This window comes from Camellia sinensis, chromosome 8, assembly GCF_055761805.1.
Source record: "Camellia sinensis isolate YWXY chromosome 8, ASM5576180v1, whole genome shotgun sequence".
Taxonomy (NCBI): Eukaryota; Viridiplantae; Streptophyta; class Magnoliopsida; order Ericales; family Theaceae; genus Camellia; species Camellia sinensis.
The window spans coordinates 69361785-69380242 of record NC_138968.1 but is presented as its reverse complement, the minus strand read 5'-3'; the positions used below and the strand labels follow the sequence as shown (position 1 = coordinate 69380242).

The 18458-nt window shown below is 32.6% G+C and overlaps 1 protein-coding gene across 2 annotated transcripts; it reads right to left on the bottom strand.

The window, feature by feature from the left end:
• Positions 1-211: 211 nt before the first annotated feature.
• On the bottom strand, positions 212-7941 carry LOC145796974 (uncharacterized). Of its 2 annotated transcripts, XR_014337832.1 has the most exons (11): positions 7587-7941; positions 7333-7395; positions 6945-7058; positions 6751-6837; positions 6268-6407; positions 6081-6168; positions 5365-5624; positions 4365-4434; positions 2936-3536; positions 2596-2835; positions 212-534 (listed from the first exon to the last, which is right to left on the bottom strand). XR_014337832.1 is itself a non-coding variant. In XM_082882827.1 (4 exons), the coding sequence occupies exons 2-4, from the start codon at positions 3050-3052 to the stop codon at positions 478-480; spliced, it is 414 nt and encodes a 137-aa protein (XP_082738953.1). In that variant the 5' UTR covers positions 3053-3536; positions 4365-4440; the 3' UTR covers positions 212-477. The 2 variants fall into 2 exon arrangements, 1 of the variants encoding a protein (XP_082738953.1); XM_082882827.1 differs by lacking the exons at positions 5365-5624; positions 6081-6168; positions 6268-6407; ... (2 more) ...; positions 7333-7395; positions 7587-7941 and having other exon boundaries at positions 4365-4440.
• Positions 7942-18458: the final 10517 nt, after the last annotated feature.

Genomic DNA, 18458 nt, shown 5'->3' with positions numbered 1-18458 from the left:
GGTGACCTTTTTAAAACGCCGTCGTACTCTTTTTGAAAAATCTAACCGTTGATATAATATTTAGCGACGTTTTTAGAAACGCCGTGAAAGCCTCTTTTTTTAAAAATAAAAAATTGTGCTAATTTTATATGATTGAACTAAAAAATCTGAAAAATAACACTAACATGAAACAATAACTCTCATTCAAACATCAAATACAACATTAGTTCACTTTCCAATTCAATTTAATATCCAATCACCATTAATCACAAAATAACATATTCACAAATCATGTTTTAACAAAGACATTAACCGAGAAAGAAGTGTTGAGCTATAATGATTGATCCAAACTTACACAAGAGATGGCAAATTACTACCAAGAAAATTATCCCCAACTCAAGATATCACCAAAGTAAGAAACTATTGAACTTCACTAGATTGCATTTCAAAAATCTATTCCTGATTGTAACATAAATTTCAAGTTTGGATGAGTTAAATTCAAATTGATTCAAATTGATGAGAGAGTTCACTGTTAGTCTTCATTGGTCTACATACCTGCATCAGAACATAAATTACAATCAGATTCACCAAAATAAACATAAATTGAAGAATTTGTAAACTTAATTTTCTTAATCACTTGATTGCATTTATTTATTTTTAATTGTTTAATTTTTTTGGTAGAGGTGGTTAGAGTTTTGCTCCTGACACAAATCTATGATTTAAGTTACAACTTTACTCCTTCAATAGTATTTAAACAAAAACTAGGGCTAAAATTTTTGTTTTCGTCCAGAATTGAAAAGAAGCTTTAAAAACAGTTTAGGTTTGAACAGAAGGCTCTGTTTAAGGGATTCATTACATTTCTTTATTTATTATTTTTCCAAAAAAAACGAAAGCCCATCAATATAAACTTTAAGCCTATTGTTGACAATTGTAATTGAGCTCTATATTCCCTTTCTTAATTGGAATCCCAATTTTGTGCATTAACAAACAAAAGTTCATATGCCAGAATCCTCTCTTTAAAGAGGACCTACAAAAATTTTGTTGTGTTATAGAGATTAGGCTATCAAATCCCAAGGATTTTAATATCGAAAATGGCAAGCATGATAAAATAACTTACTCGAAGTAATTGCCCTGGAAGAATGTAGAAACCCGGAAGAAGAAGATAATACAGCTTCTGGAACGCCAGTTGCATTCTGTGATGAGATCATTTGTAAAGACCGAGAGACAACTGGAGGCAAAGAACATCTTAGATGTGTAAATTAAAATAAATAAATAAAACCAATAAAAGAATAATTTTATTGAAAACAATACATACAATGCCTTCTAAGGATGTACAGACGTCTATAAAGCTTACTTCAATCTGATTTATTCATTTTTCGAGGAGACTTTTTATTTTTTGGTAGATATTATAGGAGTTACATTTTAGGGAAGGGATTTAGTTTTGGGGTTCTTGTGTCTAATTAATTTTTTTTTCTTTTGCTGTACAGGGGTGACACCCCCTTGGTGTCCATCTGATACAGTTCCGTACTTATTCATAAAAAATAAAATACAATGTAATACCTTCTGACGATTAGGAATATCACTCAAGGAAACATTTGAAGAATTCCCAGGGGGTGAAATTGGTTTTGGGAAAATGCCTGAAGTGGAATGTGCTTTATGCCTGTCACCGAGTAAACCTTGGTGTATTTGTTGCACCGGGAGGGAAGAAGAGAGTTGCTTCCCATGCTGTGAGGACCTAGGTCCCACTAACTGCCACAAGGAATCAGGCATCTAATGTAATAAAAACAAAAAATAAAAACAAAAACACGAACCGCTAGAGAATGCTTCACTTAATAAACTAAAGCAGCTCAAGCACAAAAAATGAGAATACAGAACACAGAGGCACTATCTTCTAAAAGTAAGAATACATGCAACCAGACATATCCAAGGCAAAAAACTATACACAGAAAATGGGGTCACTGAAAACAACTTGGTACGGCATGGCAGACTCCAACTAATAGCACAAATACAAAGCAGCACTTTAAAGATCATTTAATCTTCTACATGCTCAAGAATTCCCCAATCCTAAAATGTATTTCAAGAAAAATTAACAGCTTGATTGGAAACAAATTATTGATAGGGAGTATGACGACAACCCTACTTATTGGTGTAGTCATTGGTCTTATTTGCAATGACTGGCCACCTCAACTCAATCTACAAAGGACATGGTTGTACATGAAGATACAGAGATATATATGTTGTGTGTGTGTGTGTTTTCTTTTTCTCAGTTATCTTATATGTCTTTTACATAAGAATTTAAGAAGATCAGGTTGAATTTTCTTGTAACCCTATTTGACTAAGTAAGATAATTGCAAGTACATCCATTCTTCATAATACCATAACAATTTTATAGAACATCATAATAAATTAAAAGAACAAGGCTCTTTTATTGAAGCCAGCTATGGCTTCTAGCACTACTGGCGACAAGAAAAGGAGGCGGAGAACAAGAAGGGATAAATTCAACACAATAATAGTTCAACTAAAGTCAATCCAACAAGAAATAAATTTATCAAACTGATTGGTGTTTATGGGGTCTAAATACATTGCATGGGTCAATAGAAGAAACTAATTTTATACCTCCACCATCTCCACTGTAGTGGGAATAGAACCACTGTGGGGATCAGTAAAAGAACTGCTGCCTCCATTTGATATCAAGTGGCTTGATGATATTCTAGCCAGAGTATGCTCTATAAATGCAATAAGCTCTACATGAGTACCATGTAAATGAGATATTTGCAAAATATGATTGCAAAGCAGTGGCAGATCCACCAGGCGGTCAAGAAACTGCTCCAAAGTCAAGATTCCATAAGCAAATACCTAGGAGGGGAGAACATTATTAGCTTTCTATTTTATTTTATTTTTTAAAATTTATTGCAAGCTAAAGATAAAAGCCAAACATGAAAGATTAAAAACTCACTTTTGTGTCTGGAGGTTTACGCAATGCCTCCAACACAGTATGTACAGCTATACTAAGTGTAAGATTACTCAGAAGCTGATGCTTTATTAGGGAACCTCGAAAGTAATCACGAAGCATCAGGTTATATAAACCAAAAAAAGGTAAAAGACATTCATTACAACAATTCTTTTCCTGATTAATATTGGGTGAACCTATTTCCAGACAAATTTGGCAAGGTCCAAAACAAAATACAGCCTTGTCAATGCATCAAACAGATGTTGTACTGTGCTCTGGAACCAACCAAAATAGCTTTGGCAATAAGGTCAGTGTTAATGTTTATTGTTTAGTTGCATATGTTCAAAAGTCATAAAACTAGCAAAGCAGAGAATAGAAATTGGGCTGCTTGGTATCATTTTTCGTCTTATGCATTTTTGTTTTCCATGTTCTCAGAAACAAAAACAATTAAAAGTTCTAAGACAATAAATTTTCATTCTATGCATTTTTGTTCCCATGTTCTCAATAAATTTTCATTTTATGCATTTTTGTTTCCAACTATTCAATCACTTTGTGGTGCTGTTTTCTCTGAATTTGGACCATCAAGGAGAATTGATGCGTCACACCCCTACATCATATCCAATTACAAAATAAATTCGGAGACATGCTTATGAAATATAAAACAAAGTATTTATGTAATCTTGTTAACCTTTCATGTTCATTTCTTCAAAAAGAAATTAGCATAGGGGAAGTTAGTATGTCCTGCCCTTCTTTTAATTAGTGTGTTAGTTGGTACGCTAATTAGTGTTTTTGAATTACTCTTTTACTCCTTATTAAGCATTAGGGAAGAAGTAACAGCTCAATTTTTTTGAGATCCAAGACCTAACATTAAATGAAGTATAGGTCTTAAAGGCTTTAAACAATTGCTGCATGTCCCAAAAAGAAAATTTTTAAATTTTTTTTGGCTGAATCTTGAGTAGAGTAGTAATTTGCCCATAAGTTGAACTGTCTGGAAGCTGACAAGGGAGATGATCAAACTCATACCTCTCAAAGACTCAAAGTCAATGGTCCGTATTGCTAAAACACAGAAAAACAAGCCAACCATATTAATCAATATGCTAGAACAGTTTCTTCTGTTTTTCTCATTAGATATCATAGACCAATTCTATTAATAACAGTTGAACCTGATAACCTGAAAAACGTGAGAGAGGGAACCAAGGATGGACAATTAGTATTAACCAGCCTTAAATGCAAATGTAGTCTAGAAATTTTGGAGCATAAAGTGGTAGGATATTTGCTCATGATGGACAACACTTGGAAATTGAAATTAATAACTCGCCATGAAAATTGCATGATAAACTAAGTTTCTTTTTCTTTGAATTTTCACTTTTTGAAATCACTTCCTAATTAATGGCCTATAAGCTGGGATTTTTTACATCTAGATGACTTAACTCACCAGCAGTGTCAATCATGTCATCCACCATTACTGCAACTTTTCCTTTAACATCACCAATGAGATTCATCACCTGAACAATAGCATTTAAAATAATGGACATTAAGAAAATTTCATGAAAAAGAATAACAAACAATGAGCTGCAACAATTCTTTCCATTGATATCACAACTCTTAACTGTAATAATCGATCAAATCCCTGCACTTTAAAAAGGACAAAGCACAACTGTTCAATCAAATCATGGTCTATCTTACAACAGGATCATTATGGTTTTGACAAAAAAAAATAGTCCAACATCAATGATGTAACACATTAGCAAGTGATTGTACTAAAATAATAATCAATTTACATAGCATAAGGTAGGACACCTCAAAGGTCAAATATATTAGCAGGTGATTGTACTAAAAGCAAATATATTTTAGCCATTCAAAGGTCAACCAGAATTGTCAACTAAGTTGGTCAACCAGAATTAAGGTAGGACACCTCGATTGTAATTTAGTCGTTCCGATAAGAAATAATCACTTAAATTGCAAATTGATTGTAATTTAATCGTTCTTGTTTCTACTTGTGAAGATTGAGCCAAAACTGAAGAATCCTGGTTGTTCCCTATCAACCATGCAATGATAATTATGGTCAAACATGGCTATTTAAGCACAATCCTATAGGAATATAAATAGAACATAGGAATTAACACAGTGTAAAGCTATAGCATTGAATATTTTTGAAATGGAATTACCTCAACATTTCTTAAGCTGAGTGCGCTATTTATCAACATCATCTGTTGTCAACATTTCTTAGCATTGAATATATATATATTAATTATGGGTCCTTGTGAATGTTGACTTGATGTTGTGTAAGATAACTCTTCACAGTTTTCTTCAAATGAAAGTAGAAAATTTAGGAGCCCTTTCACAAAATAAAACGTATCTGTACATAATGCAATAAGGGAAACTGATGACCACAATATTTGAAAAACTAATTAAAAAACATGTAAGAAAAATACCTATATTCACAATGCTCAGGCCATGCACAACGAACTTTTCCATAATCCCAATAACAGTCATCTTCCCTCAAAGGTCACGCTTAGCTGTTCCATGTAAAATTTAAGAGGTAAAACAATTTAATGAAACAAAAAGAACTAAGAAAGAAGAGATCCACCTTTTGTAACAAATTTTGATTTTGAATCAGGATAGTTATCATGCCACATCTCAAGCCACAATTCCCGCATTAGAACTGGAGATCTAACAATGTGCCTGTGATTTGCTACATGAAAGCAATTCCAACTAATTTTAAAGTGCCGTTATGATTGATAAAGAGAAGAAACAAACTAGAGTAAGAAAAGAACTAGATCTATCTATATGGGTCTTAGTTCTTTCCTAATGTTTAAAATTGTGAGGAAACTATAATACGGTTAAATGTTTGTGGGCTGTGGTATAATCTGTAATGCTATTACTCAGATGAAAGGAAGACAAAGAAGCTTTTACAACATTTTATAGTTTAAGGTCCCAAACTATGAGATATGCTTTCTAGATAGGGCGGAGTGAAGCAGGAGGGTAAGAGAAAATGAAAATGAGCAGAGATGGTTCTAAAACAGCATGTCAAGTTTAAAAAATGAGCATACTAATAAACTAAAGTCAGTTGAAAAATGATCATTCTCCAAAGAGTGACAAAATAAACAATTTATTTTCAAATTACATGAAGCACAAACAAACAATTTACCAAAACAAGTCCAATTATGTTTGTAGGTTGCTCATAGTAGACTGGCACTCTTCTATGCCCTTTCTCCAAAATTAAATTCATCAGCTCCCTATTAGATATCAAGCATCATCATATATATGATCAAAACAAAGTTAAAAAAGACTTCAAGTAAACCTTCTATTCAAAAGTTTTCCAAAGCATGCAACACCTGTCAAGCTTGGCATTGATATCAACAGCAAAAGTGTCAGATATGGGAGTCATGGCATCACTGGCTGTTTTCTCAGTAAGCCCAAGTGCTCCAGCAATAATTGTTGTCTCATCATGTGTGAGTTCTCCACCTTTTCCAGCCTGTTTACAGGTAATCAGAAGACTATCAAGTCACAAGATAAAACAGAAGGAAAAAGAAGCTCTTTGCAATGGAGTTTGAAGTGAAAAATAAAAATGGGATAACATTAACTTCGGGAGACGTTTTTATAGACGAGAAAATTAAAATTCCTGCAAGCAGCACATTTTGTAGGAAAAAGGGAGGAGTATTGGATGGATGTTTTAAGGATTCCTCAATTGGAGACCTTTTTTTTCTTTTGGGTGTGGGTGGGTGGGTGGGTGGGAGGGGGATGGACCAAATTGCATCATAAATAAAATAAAAATAATGTCGTTAGTTCGTAATACTTTCACAAATGTGTCTACTTACCTCATTACCATGCAAATCAACTAGTGTTTTCAACTCAACTCTACGGAAAAGTGCTACATGTCCATGTCCTAGCAGAAAATCTAATAGCTGAAAATCACAGACAATAAGGGTAGCCAAGAAGACTAATTAGAAAGACCAACCAATGAATTTGCTTTAAATAATGCAATGCAATAGTGCTGAGCAAACACAAGTACCTTGCTTATTGGATATGCTACAGGAAAACAAATTCAAACAAGAACGCGGACAAATGGGGCTACAGCTGCACCAATAGCCAACCCATGTCTAGAACAAACAGATTGTGGTATAATCTGTTCACACAGACTAGTAGTAATTAGCACATGCAAATTCACCATGCTGATTTAACCAGGAAAATTGAAACATCATGATGCGAAAAATAGATTTGAGTTTTCTAAAAGCACTTCTTTAGAAAATGTATCCATGCTACAAGAACATAACTCAAGTTTTCTAATAAGCACTTTTTCTATCAGAACAGATGGGCAGACACATTCAGATGAATTCAGACTAGCATTTATTTATATTAAAAAAATATATAGAATGGCAATTAAACAGAAGAGAGAATACATATAGAACAGAAACTCTTCAACTGCCTTCTCTCTAAGGCTTCCCCCAATTCTTGATCCTTCTCTGCACAAACGAAAATCAACAACCAAATCAACATTGTCCTTTCATAATGAAAATGCTGAAAATGAACCAGATTTTTAGAAGAAAATTTGTCTATCACTACAACTCCTTCAAAACACTGATTGTAAACCCAAACACAACACTAAAAATATAGAAAATAAATTATTATTTTTAAATATTTTGGGAATAATTACCAATAAATGTAAAAGCGATGATGATCGAGGCTTCAATCAATGCATCGCCATAGCCCTAATGCGGGAATCAGGTGATGCTCACCTTAGTAGACGATGGTGTTCGCTCCCCTCGCCGGTGCAGATGGTGGCGGCGATGGCGCTTCGAAATCAAGAGAGAGAGAGAACTTCGAAATCAAAATCGAAATCGTCAATCGCTCAGAGATTGGATCTGAGATGAATCCCCAACCGCTCTGAGATTGGATCTGAGATAAATCACCAATCGCTCTGAGATTGGATCAAACAGGGCTGCAGAAGGTTGATTCGATCGGTTGATTCGATCGGTTGAGAGAGATTAGGGTTTAGAGAGGGTTGTGAGAGAGAGAGTGAGAGTGAGATCGATCCAGAGAGTGAGTGAGAGAGTAAGCGAGTGTTTTGGGTCCTTGACCCAAAATAAGACATTTGAAGAGAGAGAGAGAGCGCGCGCGTGGGAAAGTTGTACATTTGCGCGTGGGAGAGTTGGACATTTGGAGGCGCTTTAACACGCCCTCTCTTCTAAAAACGGTATCGTTTTATTTTTAAAAAAATGTGGCGCTTATCAAACGTGGTAAAATATTGAAAAAGATGACGTTTAAAAAAACGTCGTTAAATGAACGTCGTTAAATCTCATTTTTCTTGTAGTGATAACAATTAAAACACAAAACACATTAGAGAGAAGAGGAGACGACCGAGCGCGGGAAACAGGAGAGCAGACGACCGACCGACTTGGGTGTTCGCCGACGACTGACTTAGGTAAGCTGCGACAGTGAAACATCTTCTCCGACGACTACCACCTATGTTCGAAATCCCTACCGCCATGCATAGGAGATTAGGTAAGTTCCTCTTCTAATTTTTTTTTGCATTTGTGATAGGTGCAAATCTATTGATTTTTGTGATGCATTTGAGATGTCTGCAATAGTCTGGGGTTTTTTTTTTTTTTTCGTTGGTTGTATGGCCAATGTTTTGGTAGTGATGCATTCCAGGTGTTTGATGAAAGTCCACATAGAGAAATTGTAATTTTGTTAATGAAAATAGTAAATTCTGATGCATTCATGTATGAAGTGGGCATTCTAGGTTTTTGTATCAATTATGATGCATTATAGTAAATTCTAAGGAAAATGATTTAGAGTAAATTCTGATGCATTCTAAGGAAAATGGAAATAGTAAATTCTGATACATTCTATGAAGTCAGAATTATGTTTATTGCTTGAATGTGATGGGAATTAGTTTAAATTTGTGAAAATATGATTTTTTTTTTTTTTTTCGATTAGTGAGGCTTTTTTTGTGTACAAAATGTGAGGGGTTTTGGATGTACTTGTCATATAGTCTGGTTTGTGAGGTGAAAGAATACATGGACTGAATTTCTGTTAATACACTCTACCTTTTAACTATCTACATTCACTTACACTTTCTTTTGTGTATGTTTACTGGTTATGTAGACTAAATTTCTGTTTCAAGTTATATGCGTCAAGGGACATTGATTCAAATAATCCTTCATTGAATGGGAGTGAGGAAGTTGAAGAACCGGAAACGAATCCTTTGTTTGTGTCAATGCTGCATTTTTTTTTTTGTTGAAGTCATTAATGATGCTGCTGCATTTTATTAGAACTACTTTGATGACTTTGGTTTGACTTTTGTTTGTTGCTGCTGCATTTGTGTTGTTGCTGTTGGTGTGTCAATGTTGAACAAAATTCATCTGCTGCTGGTTGAACTCAATGTTGCTGCTGCTGCATTTTGTAGATGAATTTTGTGCAGCAGCAGCAACAGTTGGTTGAACTCAACTATTTTCAATCCCACGAATTTTAATCTTCTATTTTCAATCTTTTCAGGCTTTATTTTGATTTTGAATTTGTTTTTGTTTTTTGTAGCTTTGAGCCAGTTGGAGTTAGGAATTTCATGCTCTACAAGAAGCCCAAGATGGAGAATGATGCTGCCATTGATGATGAAAAGCAGAGAATTGACAGGAAGGGGAATGGAGAAGTTCTGTTTGAGCTTTAATTGTAATAAAATAGAAGTTCTATTTTTTGTAACCATTTTTTCCCCCTTGCAATAAAATAGAGAAGTTCTGTTTTTATTGGTTGTGTTTATCAATTTTGAATTTTATTTGTTCTTATATTTCTTTGTAATGGCTTTTCTGGAGAATTGGCTATTATACTAACAGCTATTCATGGTGAAATTGCATGGAAATTAGGTTCTAGAATGTATTATTTCTTTCTGGATGTTCATGATTGGATGATTTTTTTTATTACACTATAGAATGAAATGAAAGTAAAAAATAGCTTATCAAGTATAGTGGTCATATAAAAGGTTTTTTTTTTTAAAATGCGAAAAAGGTGGTGAGAGTGCATATGTTTGTTCAAGTACACAACTTCAATGAATTTTGTGCAGCTGCTACATTTGTGTTGTCACAATGGATGCTACTGCTGCATTTTTTCTATTCTTGATAAATTTTATTTATGTTCAACAGATATAGTCTCTTTGGAGGCTCAAATGATATTGAATAGATATATTGGAAGACCAAAACAAGCCTAAAACTGTTGAAAAACAGCTCCAGAACAAGTCCAACAGCAACATAAAAAAATTGAATTTACAATGACAACATATACCTGTGACAACATATATCCACAATCTATGAGAACACGACATTCAATTCATGACAACATTGAAAAGATAACATATATACTTGATCCATCATGTCCAGTACATCCATAAGTAAATCCATAATTACATCCATAAAATTCCCCAAAACCTAAATGTTTAACTAATTTACATTATAAAGTACAAAATGATGCAGAATACAATCACATAAATCATCACCTTGAAATTATTTTCCATCCTTCGAAGCCATCTACCATGGTCATGAATTTCAGTGTCCATCTCTGAAAGCCTTGTCCTTACATCATTGAATTCCTCTGTCCTTACAGCTTTACGAAGTCCACTATTGGAACGGATTGTGGAGGTAACGTCCTCATCATCATCATCTGCGAACTTGAAGTAAAATATATATATATATATATAATATCCTGCAAAAAAAAAAAAGAAGTGCAGAATAAATAGATTCATAGCCCATTACAAGATTGTAAGAATCCAGACTCGAATTGATTGATTACAATGAAAATTACAGAAATATAGAATGAAAAATCAATAAATGAATTAGAATCATGGATCAAAACATATCCATAACATTAAACAATGTTCAATATAAAAAGTTTTAAAAAAAAATCCTAAAAATAAAAGAAAATAAAATCTAGATAAATTGTATCACAAAAAAAAAAATTCCTAGGTTCTCGACACTAAAAATATTCGTCATAAGCATTGGATAGTGAGCTAGAATGTACTATAGCTATGCAAAGCAAGGCATGCATGACCAAAACAACATAAATCAGACCTAGAGCATGCTAAAATATGAACAAAAGCTTCTTAGAATTAAGCCAAAATCATGCTAGAATGATAGTCAAAAGCATGATGTATGTTAGGCCAATGAATGGAATTGCACTACAAGTGCATGGAGCATGCAAGGGGCCATCAAACCAATCTAAAACAGAGTTATGGCATGCTAAAATAACACCAAAAATAAGCTGAGATGGAGCCAAAACATGCTAGAAAGACATACTACTTCATAAGGCACACAAAGCTAGTTTGCAAAATTTACACTACAAGTGTATAAAGCATGCAAGGGGTGACCAAACCAAGTCAAAAAAGTGGTATGCCATGTCAAAATAATCCCAAATACATGCTAAGATGGAGTCAACATAAGCTTAACAAACATGCTCAAACATGAGGCAAATGAAGCAAGCATCCAAGATACAATGAGAGGGGATGACCCTCCCCTATTTAAGACCTCAAAACACAAGTTTTACTATTGAAAATTCACTGGATTTCAGTGGTTAAAAGGCCAAGGGAAAGTGATCTCAAGGGCCTACAGAGATGGTGTAAAACAAAGCCAAACAAGCCCAATAGGGGGTAGACCACCCCCAACACAAAAGAGACCTTAAACAAACATTACAAACATGCAAAATCAGAACTTTTTGTAGTAGAAAGTCAAGCCAAAATAAGCATGAAAGTAGAGCCAAAAGCTTAATCAAAACAAAGGGTTTAAGAGGTTAGAAGCTCACCCTTGTAGAACAACTTTAGAGCAACAACTCCAGCAGCTTTTTTTTTTTTTTATCAAAACCAGTCCAAAAACACCAAAACCAACTTCAAGAAGCCTCAGCAACAAGAGTATGGTGTTTTAATGTGTGTTTGTTTGCAAAAGTGTGATGAAAATGCACTTTAAGACACAAAACAAGAGAGGAATTGAGGACTATAGATATATATGATATGTATAGCTCAAGCAATATTTTTTGAACCTAAGACAAGTGAGAGAGCCTTCTCTCTTATAGAAAACAAGAATCAAGCTTCTTGAGGAGGCTAAGAGCTCCAAGCAATCCCTACATGTATGGAGGATGCAATCTGTGCCCTCCAGCTGGCACAGCTGACATCCACAACACCTGCAGAATATGCAGGAAAGCTGCCAACCAGTTAAAGTGGTCGGCCAGCTATTTTTTCTAGTCGGCCAGGACAAAAAGTGGTCTCCCGGAAAGAAAGTGGTCTCCTAGAAAGAAAAGTGGTCTCCCAGGGGGGAGAGGTGGTCTACACCAGGAAAGCAAGGTGGTGACATGGTGGGAGACCACTTTTTCCAGCTGCAAACCACTTGTAGATCACCAAAAGTGGTCTACAGGGAAGAAAACTGGCTAGCAGGGAAGAAAAGTGGTTTTCAGGGAGAGAAACTGGTCTCCCACCCTCATTCCACCCTCCAAGCAAGGAAAACAAGGTTTGTGTCAAAAACAAATCAAAAAGGATGCAAGACAAGAGTCCGAGGGTCGAGGCGCGCAGCCGGAAGCCTCGAAAACTAGTCTACAGGCACCAAAAGTGGTCTACAGACCTCTTTCTCCCTCCAAGCAAGGGAAAACAAGGCATGGTCTACACACCGAGCGAAAACACAAAGAGTTCAGAGGCCCGGAGACAAGGCACTCAGCCGAAAATCCCGAAAACTTGAAACGAGCACAAACATGCACAATTATCGAGCGTTCAAACGACAATGTCTGAGTCTCAAGGTCGATCAAAAATGGAGTGTCTACACCACTATTATTATTATTATTATGGTATTAATTAAATATTTAGAGTGTCACATTTTATTTTACTCTTACGGAATATTTAATTAAACATTTAGGATTTTTCTCATTTATAATTAAATAATATTATTATAAAATTTAAGGGACAATTTAAATTTTCAGGTTGTTACATAAACACTCAAAGAATGGTGTAAGAAGGTGGTTTATGATAGAGCAGCTCAAATTGAGAAGAATTCGAAAAGGAAAACACAAGGAAGTCTGTTGATAAGATAAGCAGCAGTGGCTATAGCATCAAAGAGAAAAGGCAAAGAGGAATGATATAGAAGGGCAATCGTAATTTCAATAATGTGGAGATGTTTCCTGTCAGCTACTCCATTCTAAAAGGGAGTATATGGACAAGAATGCTAGTGTAGAATGCCATGAGAGGTCATAAAGGTATGTATAGAAAGATTAATAAATTCCCCACTACCATCAGTTCGGAGGATTTTAAGATACAAAATTCCTTATTATATAGTGTTAATCCGACCCGACGAATAACCCCTTTGCTTTGCCAAGGCTAGTGACTAATATGGTGATGAATGAATAAATAAATAAATAGCTACAAAAGAAACAAAAGGAAAAAGAAAAGCTAGAGTAGCCGGCCTCTTTGAATAAGGGATTTCAGAGAGAGAGAGAGAAAGAGACCAAGGAACGGTGGTGTTAGAGACAACTAATTTAGTGGCTCTAAACCCATGCAAAGCCAAAAAAAAAAAAAAAAAAAAGACACAACACATATTGTGACAGTGGGTGGAACCCACTGCCACATCACTAGTGGTAGCTCTAATTAAAGCTCCCACTCATTTTCCCATGTACTTTATGTACTTGAAATTTGTAAATAAAACTAGAGCAATGACACATATTCATACTTTTAGATCCACATTTTCACTATGTAGTAAAGGAGTTGGTCCCTATATCATTAAGTACATAATAAATCAAGAATTAACATATATAATATCACATCACATTATTGTAGGTACAATTGTAAAAAAGAAAAAAAAAATTCTTTTAAGTCTCAAACATTTTTCATAAAACTAATCACTGTCTTTGATTTCAATTTTCGAAATTCAATTTTTTAAAAATTAAGATTTTTGTTTTTATTTATTTATTTATTTAGTGAATATTTTTTAAATTTTAAGTATTTTTTCTTACTTTTTTAGATGCATCTTACTTAGATGTATCTAAAAAATAAAATATTTGTAAAAATATATTTTTAAAAAATTAATAATAAATATACAAGAATATGAAAAATATACTAAATTTTCGTATTTTTTTATATTTTTAATATTTAGTGAATTTTTTTTAAAAAATTCACAAATATTATACTTTTTAAGTAAATGTATATTAGGTGTATTTAAAAATTTTAAAAATTACTTAAAATATTAAAAAAAATCAATAGAAATTAAAAAATACAAAAAAAAAAATTCCATTTGATTTAATTTTAGAATTATGATTTGAGTGTTGAATTGTGTTTTGAGTTTTAAATTTTGGAATCATGATTTAAAAAGAGAAAATTTGTTTTGTTACAAGTTTTGAAAATAGTTTTGGAATGATATGTAACTTTTTTAATTTTTTTTGATTGATTGATGTATAGAATATAAAAGAATGTGAAAGGAGAGAGGAGAGATGAGAGAAAAAAAAGTTATTGATTGATTGAATAATAATAATTAAAATAAATAGAAGAGAGGAGTTTTGAAAATAATTTTCAGTTTTTTTTAAAATATGTTTGATTAATATGTTTCATTCAAATTATGATTTAAAAATAAAATAAAATTTTAAAAAATAAACCAAACATTACATTTAATTTTTAAAAAAAATAAATTTAGAAAACTCAAAGGGTTCGTTTGGGAAGTGGATTGACTTTTTAACTTTTTGACTATTTTAGCCCAAGGTTAAAAAGTCTCGTTTGGAAAAGAATTTTTAATTTTTTTGATTTTTTTAATTTTTTTATGAGAGAAAAAATGTAATGATTATAAATTAGATAAAATGATTTATCTTGTTAAACTAAAATAATATATTTTATTTTATATGACTATTTTAACTCCATTCCATCTCCCCAAACAAACCCAAACTAAAACAAGCTGAATAATTGTAAAATTGTGAACGATGTTACTTAGGTACTTGTGAGGACAAAAGTCAAGTTTGTGGACGCACCTTTAAAACTTATGAATTTATGAATAATGATTGTTGTTAACTAGTAGATTCGAATCATGCTTCATAGGTACTTTTAAAAAGCAACCCTTTATGACCGGAGTGAAACTGAACTAAAAATAAAAAATAAAAATAAAAATAAAATTATGAATGTGGACCCAAATAATAATAATTAGGGATTATTTGTAATGATTTAAATAAATATATTTTTTAATTTTTTATAAAAAGATATATAAAATGAAAGAAATATATTATAACTCAAATAAAAGATGATGTGATTTAAATAAAATAAAAAATATATGTTAAAATAAGAAATATCAAACAACCTCTTAATCTATATTAATTGAAATCTTCTTTTCTTCATGTCACTTGGCAACATTATATATGCTAGAATAAAAAAAATTATTATACACAGCATAAATAAGTTTTGAACCCAAAACCTTAGATTTCATTAAAAATATACTTATCACTTATGTGACATGCATATTATGATATTGAATTGTTTGTTATTTATTTTTATTATTAGTTATCTGAATTGCATACGCTAGTTGCTAGGCCATTTGGGAACATCAATAAAAAGTCAAAAGTCAACTTTTTACCCATTTTAAGTCACATCACCTCTCACATAAAAAAAATCAAAAAAACTAAAAAAAATTAAAAAATATATATATACAAAAAGTAAATTTAAGTGCAAAATAAATTTTCACAAAAACAAAAATGTGAGTCTATGGATACTATCTGTACATCTCTCTATAAAACACTTTTGTGTATTTATAATACGGCGAATTAATGAAAGTACATTTTGTTTCAAGTAAAAACTTCATATGCACGTAGAGTATGTGGGCCTTGTTTTGACAAAAATGTCAAACAAATAATATGTCAAAAATGAATATTACACCTCAATTTTCAAAAGATTATGCAATGATGGTATTGAAGCAATACTTCATTCTTTATTACATGACGTCATGTTCTTTCTTAAAATAACATCAAAATGTTAGGGTGTGTTTGGTTTGTGTTTTGAAATATGAAAATTTTTAAAAACATCTTTGGTTACAAATTTTATTAAAAAAGTTCTAAAATTACTTCTCTCTCTATTACACATCAATCAATCATTTTTTTTTCTCTTCTCTCTCATTCTCAATCATTTTTTTCTCTCACACGCATTTATTCAACTACAACAAAATATCAAATCATCCCAAACTCCAAAATTATTTTCAAAATATACAACTAAACAAACTAAAAAAGTTTTTAAACTCTCTCTCCAAAAAAATTTTAAAAAAATTATCTCAAAATACAAACCAAACACACCCTTAAGTTTCACAGATTTAATGATTAAAAAAGAATGTAAAATACTACATGAATTTTCCTTTTTTTGATGTTGACATAGTTGGGATTGTTAAATTTTATTGTGATTGCACTTGTATTTTGATCTTCATTAATAAAAATTCTTTTGTTGATAAAAAACAATGACATTGACAGTAGCTTCCACTCTTTCTGTCTTTCCTCTATATAAACACCTCATTTTCTGAGCTTAGACACAAGTTTCAGAGATAAGAGCAAGTAAAGGTAATGCTTCTCTCTCTCACTCTCTCTCTCTCTCTCTCTGAAAGTTCTTAGAGGGTTGTGGGGTGGGAGGACCTGTTTTATTCTGTTCTGTTTTGTAATTTCATTTTTGTTTATTATTTGTATACTTTCTTTTTGGATTAATTTAAGTTATTCTTCGAATATACATTTAATTGATCACATCCTTAATTTGTTTAGGTCTTGGAGAATCAATTCAAGAAAGGATATGGAAAACTATTGCTTTGGTAAGGTGCTCTCCCACACAGACATTACGTACACCTTGGAGATACCGAACTGGGCAGCTGATTTGCCTGAAGACAATGATGCCGTCATGCCTGTGTGGGATCAAGGTGGAAGCTATTGGGAGCTTCGGATGACAATAAGGGCAGATCAAAGAAAGGCCTTGAAACCAAAAGAATGGCTTGATTTAGCAAAGGCTAATGAACTGGAGGTTGGTGAAACAATGAGGTTTTTTTATACACCTGCGCTCAATTCATACTCTGTGGAATTTGAAGGCCCTAACCGCATCGAGGTTCTGCAGCTATTTCCTCCTAACTAAGAGAAGGACTCAAGGAGGGACCTGCAACAACATGTTTTTATTAAGAATTGAGTTTATGTAACAATAAAAGCATCTCCCAACTCCTGGCTTGTCTTCTCCTAGGAGGCTACAAGTAACTTGTCGGAACAAGATGCATGTGTGCTTTTTTTTCTTTTCTTTTTGGTTTAAATCTAGGTGCGTGGAAGCATAGATGTCAGTTGTTGTTAATGAGTCCAATAACCTTCTTATGTATGATTTCTCCTATCATAAGGAGATCAGGAGAGTACTCCCTTTTGCAACTCTTGGGTCAATATGGGAGCACATGAATGAATGTGCGTTTTTAAGAACACTCAACCAAAAATAATGGCTTTGTGCGAACTTGAGAAAGTTAGAATCGCTTTGTGTGTAAAGTTCAATTCACCAGGGTTTTTTGGTTCACTCGATGACCTCATTTCTAATTTGTGGCAGATAACAATCTGTTATAAGCTTGCCCTATTCATAAATTATTGTTACTAGTTTTTCCAAAGATTAAAAAGAAAGTGAGGAGTTTGGGTGTGATGAGTGTGGTAGGATTGGCACTTGTTTGTCAAAAATAAAGTTAGATATCACGTTCTAATTGTGACCCATATGTACCTTCTCTTTTGTATTATTATTATTAAAATATTTTAACTTGATTTAAAAAAATATCGAACATCTATCTAATATCATTTATGTTATTTTTCTAAGTTAACATTTTATTAATCATTTAAATTTCTAAATGAACAGGAGATTCATAAAGCATTTTTTAATTTACTCACAATTATATGTTAAGTGCTTTGTCAACTTGATCCCATACACACATTGTAGGTGCTATGTCATTGTAGGTGCATTTTTGTTTCTAAATAGCATTCCTTAAGTTTGACTGTACAAAATTTAATTACAAAATCATACACAACTCTTTCTTATGTGTGGAAGTTGTTTTATTGGGATTGGGATGGTCTTCATTATATGATTGTAATGGATAATTTTCATTACATAATCCAACAATTATGAAAAAGTAAAATCGAAATGAACCCAAAATATAAATAGATAGATAGAATTTTTAAAAATGGACAGCACAAACAAATTTTGTAAGCCAAGATAGTCACTATGTGATTTTTGGCTAAATTGTTACAATTAATTTTTTTATTTAAACTAACGAAAAGTGTATCACATATTATTTTTTAGAGCTGGTCTGATTTTTTGAAAAAATATAATAAAATTAGTCACATAGTTTTAGCATTGTTGAGCTAATGTATGGTTTTATTATCAATCAGATGCTCATGTGTAGTTCTCTCTCCACATATTTACTTGTCCATCTTCTTTTTCTTTCATTTTATTTAATAGATCAGTAATTTTTTAAATATGTAAAAATGAAAAAGGGAACAAGAGGAGGTATAAGCTGTACATGAGATGCACCAAAATAAACTACAAATG